Below are 9142 nucleotides of genomic sequence, written 5' to 3' on the forward strand. Positions count from 1 at the left end.
TCTTCCCCATTAGAATGTAAGAAGAGCAAGAATTGTTTTTGCTTTTAAATACCCAGGATTTATTTAGTACAGTGCCCGGCGCACACATACATTAAAAAAAAGGTACAGATTGATTGAAGATTGAGCTTGAGATATATTGTGGTACAATGGTACAGAAGGAATTTCCTCCTTCTCCCATTGACTAGATTCCCAGCATTACACAGATGTTTTTCTGAAGGAACAGGAACTGCTTCCTTCAGGTTATAGAAAGTGTTCTACCCCAAAAATACTGGCTTTGGACTTAGAGGAACTGGATTCCAATCCCACCTTTGGCACAGTTTACCTATGTGACCTCAGGCAAAATACTTACTGTGTTTCATCATAAATGGAGACAATCATGTGCTTATTTCAGATGCTTATTGTAAGGATTAAATGAAATAATCTATGTAAACTATGTAAAACTAAGTAAAGTAATTGGTATATCTTAAGGCACTATAGAGATGTTAGCTGTTATTTGTATCTTTTTCCCTTTATTGACAATGTCAGATATGACATTTAATCTCTTGGTAAGATGCAAAGAAGTGAAAAGGAGATTCAGACAGCGTTAGGAGATAGAGTTCAGACCTATGATCTCTACCAAAGCAGACAGATGCTTTTTCAATCATTTCTATTCCTAGAGTTGTCTATAGAAAGTCAAAGTTAAGTGATTTTTCTGAGGTAATCTAGGCAGGATATGTTAAAGATCTTAACCTAAATCTTGTTTGGAGACCAGAATGCCACATTCTTTTTTCACTATCAATAATAATAATAAAACATTTGAAACACAGGGTTTTGAGAGGGTGAATGTTGAAAATTATGTTTGCATGTGTTTTGAAAAATAAAAAGTTAAAATCAAATGAAGGTGGTCTAGATGTACCTGATCTAAAACTATATTATAAAGCAGTGGTCATCAAAACTCTTTGGTATTGGCTAAGAAATAGACTAATTGATCAGTGTGGAACAGGTTAGGTTCACAGGACAAAATAGTCAATAACTATAGTAATCAATCTAGTGTTTGACAAACCCAACGACCCCAACTTTTGGGATGAGAACTCACTGTTTGATAAAAATTGCTGGGAAAATTGGAAACTAGTATGGCAGAAACTAGGCATTGACCCACACTTAACACCATACACCAAGATAAGGTTAAAATGGGTTCATGATCTAGGCATAAAGAATGAGATCATAAATAAATTAGAAGAGCATAGGATAGTTTACCTCTCAGACCTGTGGAAGAGGAAGAAATTTGTGACCAAAGAAGAACTAGAGATTACTATTGACCACAAAATAGAAAATTGGGATTATATTAAGTTAAAAAGCTTTTGTACAAACAAAACTAATGCAAACAACATTAGAAGGGAAGCAACAAACTGGGAAAACATTTTTACAGTTAAAGGTTCTGATAAAGGCCTCATTTCAAAAATATATAGAGAATTGACTAAAATTTATAATAGTTCAAGCCATTCTCCAATTGATAAATGGTCAAAGGATATGAAGACAATTTTCAGATGAAGAAATTGAAACTATTTCTAATCATATGAAAATATGCTCCAAATCACTATTGATCAGAAAAATGCAAATTAAGACAACTCTGAGATACCACTACACACCTGTCAGATTGGCTAGAATGACAGGGAAAGATAATGCGGAATGTTGGAGGGGGTGTGGGAAAACAGGGACACTGATACATTGTTGGTGGATTGTGAACACATCCAGCCATTCTGGAGAGCAATTTGGAACTATGCTCAAAAAGTTATCAAACTGTGCATACCCTTTGATCCAGCAGTGTTTCTACTGGGCTTATACCCCAAAGAGATACTAAAGAAGGGAAAGGGACCTGAATGTGCAAGAATGTTTGTGGCAGCCCTGTTTGTAGTGGCCAGAAAGTGGAAACTGAGTAGATTCCCATCAGTTGGAGAATGGCAGAATAAGTTATGATGTATGAATGTTACGGAATATTATTGTTCTGTAAGAAACGACCAGCAGGATGATTTCAGAAAGGCCTAGAAAGACTTATATGAACTCGAGCTAAGTGAAATGAGCGGAACCAGGAGATTATCAGATATGGCAACAACAAAGCTATATGATGATCAATTCTGATGGACGTGGCTCTCCATAACAATGAGATGATTCAGACTAGTTCCAATTGTTCAGTGATGAAGAGAGCTATCTGCACCCAGAGAGAGGACTGTGGGAACTGAATGTGGACCACAACATACCATTTCCACTCTCTCTGTTGTCGTTTGCTTGCATTTTTGTTTTCTTTTTTGGGTTTTTTTTTTCTAAATCCGATTTTTCTTGTGCAGCAAGATAACTGTATGGATATGTATACATATATTGAATTTAACATATATTTTAACATGCAATGGAATACCTGCCATCTAGAAGAGGGGGTGGGGGAAGGAAGGGAAGATTTGGAACAAAAGATTTTGCAAGGGTCTGTGTTGAAAAATTACCCATGCATATGTTTTGTAAATAAAAAGCTATAGTAATAAAAAATAAAATAAAATAAAATAAAAAACTATCTTTTTTTTTCCTTTTTCTTTTTTTTTGCTGAGGCAATTGGGGTTAAGTGACTTGCCCAGGGTCACACAGCTAGGAAGTATTAAGTATCTAAGGTCAAATTTGAACTCAAGTTCTCCTGACTTCAGGGCTGGTGGCTCTATCCACTGCACCACCTAGCTGCCCCTGCTAAAAAAATAATAACAATAACAAGACTAATATGAGGTAACATTATTGTGGGGCAGGAAGGTTAAGAGTAGAGAGGGAAAGTAGTTTCTTTACTTTTTAAAAAATCAACTTAAAAAATCCATTTTAAAAAATCAATGCCTGTCCTCCCCATTCTAGGCAGGTATAATGAAAAGTGCATGACATATGTAATCAAGTGGGGCCTGGATTCAAATTCTGCCTCTGAGAGTTCTACTTGTGTGACCATCGATAATTCATTCCATGCTTTAAAGATTTTCTTGTCAGCCCCTGAATCCTTCACCTTTTGTTTGTGACAGATTATCTTGTCATTTTCTTCAGCATTTCTACCTGCAGAAAACACCAATTGAGAGCAATTCTTAGTATCTTCTGTCAAATAACTTAACCTCAGTTTCTTCACCTATAGAATGTCAATGTTAGACTAGATCAAAGTTTAAACTGTGGGTCATCACAAATCTGGCATAAATTCCACTATCCATCTCATTAACTTTCAAACTTGTTTTCATCTTTAATACATGGTAAAAATTATATGTATGTCAAAGAATTGTTTTAAAATAAATGTCTTTATGATTTATAATCAATAAATGTTTGATTTGTTTACCTGTTTTATAATATATCTGGGATTATGTAAAACTTTCTCTGAAGAAAAAGGATTGCAAATTATAGAAGAAGTTTAAGAAACCCTAGATGAGATGGTCTCTAAGGTCCCTGCCATGCTCTCAATGTATGATCTTATGAAAGGACCTAAAATATCTTTTTACCTCTGCCCACACTCTCCCCCAGGCCCAGAATGGACATGCAGCCATCACTACTGCCCCTTCCTAGTTCTTATTCCTTTCTCTCAAACTCAAATCTAGTTTTACCCAGTCCCTGTTAAAATAAAATGTCTTCTCTCTCCTCAAATGTATATCACCCCTCATGGACCACTCCTTTGGAGTTAACTCATTCCCCATTCTATTTATACTTCACCTATCCACTGTGTACTACATCTGGCTCATCTAAGTGTGTCATGAGAGATCAAAAAATGTCAGGTTTGAAAGAGACCTTAGAAACCACTTTTGCACAGGTCATACCCTGCTATTAGGTTTTTAAATTTCTTTGTTTTTTGTTTTTTGGTTTTTGGTTTTTTTCGCTGAAGCAATTGGGGTTAAGTGACTTACCCAGGGTCACACAACTAGTGTCTGAGGCCAGATTTGAAATCAGGTCCTCTTGACTTCAGGGCCAGTGCCTTATTCACTGTGTCATCTGGCTGCCCCTCCTGCTATTAGGTTTTAAATTTCCTCTTGTGGGGCACAGGTCCTGGGTTCAGGGGGATCTGAGTTCAAATATAGCCTTAGATATTTACTAGCTATGTAGCCCTGAGCTAGTCTCTTAACCCTATTTGCCTCAGTTCCTCCTCTATAAAATGAGGTGGAGAAATAAAACTGTAGAATGAGCTGGGCAAGTTACTTAAATTCTGTTTGCAGAATGGCAAACATTCAGATCACTTTGCAAGAAAACCCCATGGATGGTATTGGTGTGCAGTGGCCCCCAGGGTCAATAAGAGTTGGAAATGACAGAACATGAACAAAAGATCTCAAAAGTCATCTAATCCATCTAATCCTTTATTTTACCAATGAATAAACTGAGACACAAATGGGTAAAGTGACTTGCGTCAGACTAGAAAGGAACTCAATGCTAGAATCAAATGAGAATCAAACCTAGGTCATGAGCTTCCAAATCCAGTTCTTCCACTACACCACACACTATCAATACTAGGCACTTAGCAAATATTTATTGAATAAAGAGATGAATCTTTATGGTCAGGAAGAGCCTAACAATGGAGGAATTTGGGCCTAAGTGGCTAAAGGGCCACTTTCCACAAAACTCCCAAGATTATTCATTACATCTGTGTAAGACTGACTCTTGCCCACAGAGCCTCAGCCTCTTCAAGAATATTCATGTCCTAAAAAATGGAAATATGTTTAGAAAAATTGCACATTTAACCTATGTTGGATTACTTGCTGTCTAGGGAAGGGGAAAAGTGGGGAGGGAAGGAGAAAAATATGGAACACAAGGTTTTGCGAGGGTGAATGTTGAAAACTGTGCATGTATTTTGGAAAAATAAATAGTTATTATTAAAAAAAAAAAAAAGAAAGAAAACTGTTCTCCAAATAAATAAATAAAATAGAATAAAGCTCTGGAAATCTTGGGAGAAAAATGTTCATGCCCATCCTAGGACCTTAGAATGTTCCTGCTCTCATCCAATATCTCCCTATCCCACTCACTTCAACTCTTTTCTGCCTATCCCAGCCACAAGCACAGGTGAGTGAGCATTGACAACAGAGTGGGCAAAAGCCCAAGGGCAGACAGCCCCAGCCCCGAGGATTCCCGGGGGGACAATGACCAGAGGACAGGGGCCTGAGCACAGCTTTGTAAAAGGTCTCTGGCAGGGCAGATGATCTCCCTGCCAAGGACACTGCAAGGAGTTTGCTAACTGGAAAGTCTGAATTCATTTTCCCAGTCAGGAAAAGGAGGCTAGTTCTGGTAAGGAGCAGAGAGGACACCAAGGGGACATGATGTTCTGTAGGGCCCAAGGCCTCTCCTCACCTTTGCACACAGCTCCGCCAGGCCAGAGCTGCCCCAGAGATCTACACTCAGCACCCTGGATGCTGGGAATTTCCCTCTGAGTCACAACCTGGGCGCAGAGCCCAGAACTTGGCCAATTAGTAGGGCTGAGTGCAAGAGGCCGGTCCTGGACGCGGAAGAAGGGGGCAGAGCCTTTGCACTCATTCTCCTACTCTACTATAAAGGGAGCAACGGAACACATCCGTCCACAACAACATTCTCCTAGCCTTCCAGCTCATTCTCCAGAGACTCCAGCTCCAGCCCAGCCAGCTATGGACCCCAACTGTGACTGTGCAAATGGTAAGGGACTTCTGGTTCTCAGGTGTCTTAGGAGTCGGAAACCTGGTGTTTGCCCCTGCTTTGTTTTAGGCTAAAAAGAAAAGGAAAGAAGGTGCTTTTAGCATGAAGAAGATGGTTGGACTGGTTCTAAAGTGGAGAACTGAAAGCTGTTATCCACTTCCTAGAGAGTTTTAAATGTCTACAACCAGAGCCCAGGGATAGGAGTCAGCTGGAGGAGGGCTCTTTTGTTGAAGAAACTTACTGCTGGGCTCCCCGAGTTTCAGAGGGGGATGATCAGGGTCCCAAGATCTGGAGTCCTTGATAGTGGAGTTAAGGGCTCCTTGAGGCATTACTATAAGCTCTAAGGGCTGTTGCCGCATTTGGGGGACCCGGAGTAGCCAGGTGGAGACTGGGGAATGAGAGGATAATTCCACATCTTTGTATTTTCCCTAAATCTGCTCTGGACCTCTGCCCTGACAACTGCTTCTCCTCCTCACCTCCCTCTCTTTCTTTAGGTGGCTCTTGCACCTGTGGTGACTCCTGCAAATGCAAATCATGCTCCTGTACCTCTTGTAAGAAAAGTAAGTGCACCAGGAATCTGGGGAGAGATATCTGTGCAGGCCGGAAGAAGGGGGCGAGGGGTGGGAGCGCATTTAGTTTCCATATCTCCAGTGCCTGGAATATCATCATTGTCATAGGCAGTTTGTACAGCACGTTTAGCTTTACCAAGTGCTATACAAATATTATCTCATTTTATCGTCACAACTACTTTGGGAGAATCCTTTTGGGAGATAGGTGCTTTTTTTCTCTCCATTTTACAGATAGGGAAACTGAGGGCATGCAGGGGCTTGCTTTTCCAGGGTCACAGCTAGTAAGCACCTGAAGTGGGATTTAAACTCTGGCCTTCCTGACTCCAGTGCCTGAATGTCTCCATGGCTCCACTAACTTATCTATAGGAGAGGCAGATAACTAGTGATAGTTTGAAATATAGTTCAGAAGGAAGGAGCTGATTTTATAGTGGAGCTAAATTTTGCAAATAGCCTCTAAAGGCTTTGGGTCACATGGGATCCCCCTTCGGATTCCCCCACTGATGTCCCTGCATGGGCTCTGCCAGGTACTTAGGTCAGGATGCCTCACACTCACCTCCTGTCTTTCCTTCTCAGGCTGCTGCTCCTGCTGCCCAGCAGGATGTGCCAAATGTGCCCAGGGCTGTGTCTGCAAGGCCCCCCAGACCGAGACTTGCAGCTGCTGCCACTAATGTTCCTGCCTCCTTCTGCCTGTAGATAGAGGAACCTGTATATTTTCATGCACTATGAAAGTTTTTTACTTTTTCCCCTATGAAATATGTAAATGAAAATAAACTGACAATGATTTTCTATATATTGTTGTGGTGTGTGTTTGGGGGAATAACACTGTCATTTTTTCCTTTCTTTCTTTTTAGATTTGCTTTAGATTGCTTTATTTAAGAGTTAGGAAATGAAAGAGATGCAAAACTAATATGCAAAAAAACTCCCCAACTTCCTTCCCCCCAACCTTCAAAAATCTGCTTATGAATCTCTGAATTCTTCCTATTCTCATCCTTCCCTCTTCCTAACTGCTCCCACAATATAGGGAGAGCTCAATCCATCAGCTCCCAGACCAGTCCCCCATCTCTTTTCTTTCACCTCTGCTAGCCCTTCAGCTTGAATATCGGGGTGACAGGAAAGGAGAGAAAGCTCCCTTCTGTGAAGGGAGCTGGGGAATAGAGAGAGGTGATATGGGAACTTCTATACCGGGGATGTAATGTCACATTTAGATTTACCTGTTAATCTATTTCCAATTGTTAAGACTTTAAAAAAAAGTCTTTCATTCTCAACCACCTTATGAGACAGATACAATAATAATAATTATTATTATATAATAACATTTATTTAGTACCTATCTATGCCAGACACCATGTTAAGTGCTAGAGTTGCAAAAAAGAGCTCCCAGAATAATGGGATACTACATCATTAACACCATTTTATAGAGGAGGAACCGAAACTCAGAGCTTCAGAAGGTTTACCCATGGTCATTCAGCTAATAGCCAGTGACTTCACAACCAGTGATCTTTGCCTGACAGGACATTGCCTTTCTAAAACATTACAATGTAATCATACACAAGGGACATGAAGCTTCAACCAAGAGGGCAGGTCAGCTTTGGACTATTCCAATAAACACGGTATGCTCCGAGTTAATCATGGATCCCAGAATATTACAGCTGGAAGGGACCAGGGGAATTTATTTCAACCCTAATATCTTAGAGGAAGAAACTGAGAGTCAGAAAAGGAATCTGGACCCAGAACCAGCCCCTTCTGCTTTTCTCCCTTCCCCTCCCTATTCCCCATCAGTTCTTGAGTGTAGAAGGTTTCATGGGAAGCTGACTTTCAGGTCACTCCCATCTCTTAAATGTTCATGTTAAGACTCTTTGTGAATCTGTAACAAAAGTCAATCATCCAGCAGAGCTATCTTCTGGAACTGAGGTTTTCAAGCATTTCCCGCTTGTCCTTGTGTCTCACAAGATAGAGCATGCATGGGAATCCTTTAATGTCCCTCATCATTTACTGCCTACCCTTGAATGGGTAATGGAAGAAAACATGTCCTAGAGGGTGTGTTGTTTTACTTATTTGTTAGGTGGAGGGAAGGAGATTGGCTTAATTAATCCTGACTCTTGGCTCACAAACTCCCTAATTTCTAAGGGTATTAACAGTCATTATATATCAAAGACTGAATCTGCTCACATGGATCCTATTCAAGACCACACTAGTCCCATGAGTGCTTTCAAAAAGGAGGCAGTGATTTGAGCTCTGGGGATCTCAGGGGGTATGGGGAGGGCAGAGACCTGAGCCAGAGTTCAGCGACAAATGCTAACATTTGGTTTATTCCCTCTGAATCATGTCCCTTCGGCCTCCAGGGCATTCCCTTTCAGAGCCCTCACCTGCCTGTGAAAGGCTCCAGTTGTGTCTGGGAAGAGTGAGGATTCCGGGACCAGTGTCAGCTTTTAGCTTGGCTCAGGCTCAGTTTTAGGACGGGCTTTGGGGCTTTGAAAAGAGAGATGAAATCTGAGGGTCCTAAGGCTTTGGAAGCTGGGAGGATGGGTTTGGTTTTGAAATGAACCAACAGAGAAATATCCTATTGGCTTCTATTTCAAAGGTTCAAAGAAATAGAGCTTTGAACTACAAATGGGTTTAACCATCAGGCCCCAGGATAGGGATAAACTTAAAAAGAGCTCTTTTGAACTGGAACAGACTTGAGGGCTCCTTCCAGAAATATACTTCTTTGTGGAGATGAGGGTGATGGTCAGGTTGCCAACAACAAGGAGCAGTTAGGTTTAGGATTTGAGTCTGGATTCCTATAATTAAGAGAAGACTTTCTTTGGGAAGCTGAAGGGCAGAGAGCTTTGGAAAATCTGAGGTCTGGACCTTTTTCTTGGGGACTATGGAGAGGAGAGCTACGGAATAGAAAATGGGGAATGGGAACTGAGAGAGAAAAGAGAGTCAGACTTCTATTTCCT

The 9142-nt window shown here is 40.7% G+C and overlaps 1 protein-coding gene across 1 annotated transcript; it reads left to right on the forward strand.

Moving 5' to 3' along the window:
* Positions 1-5513: 5513 nt before the first annotated feature.
* LOC127550736 (metallothionein-1E-like) lies at positions 5514-6990 on the forward strand. Its single transcript, XM_051979884.1, has 3 exons — positions 5514-5631; positions 6126-6191; positions 6774-6990. The coding sequence occupies exons 1-3, from the start codon at positions 5604-5606 to the stop codon at positions 6866-6868; spliced, it is 189 nt and encodes a 62-aa protein (XP_051835844.1). The 5' UTR covers positions 5514-5603; the 3' UTR covers positions 6869-6990.
* The last annotated feature ends 2152 nt before the right edge of the window (positions 6991-9142 follow it).

The sequence above is a fragment of the Antechinus flavipes genome, chromosome 2 (genome assembly GCF_016432865.1).
Source record: "Antechinus flavipes isolate AdamAnt ecotype Samford, QLD, Australia chromosome 2, AdamAnt_v2, whole genome shotgun sequence".
NCBI classification, from domain to species: Eukaryota; Metazoa; Chordata; class Mammalia; order Dasyuromorphia; family Dasyuridae; genus Antechinus; species Antechinus flavipes.

Bases quoted from the DNA above. Each gene is read 5' to 3' on its own strand.
- LOC127550736 (XM_051979884.1), top strand. From the start codon at position 5,604: ATGGACCCCAACTGTGACTGTGCAAATG. The intron at 5,632-6,125 runs GTAAGGGACTTC...CTCTTTCTTTAG, and splicing joins CAACTGTGACTGTGCAAATG to GTGGCTCTTGCACCTGTGGT. The intron at 6,192-6,773 runs GTAAGTGCACCA...TTTCCTTCTCAG, and splicing joins CTGTACCTCTTGTAAGAAAA to GCTGCTGCTCCTGCTGCCCA.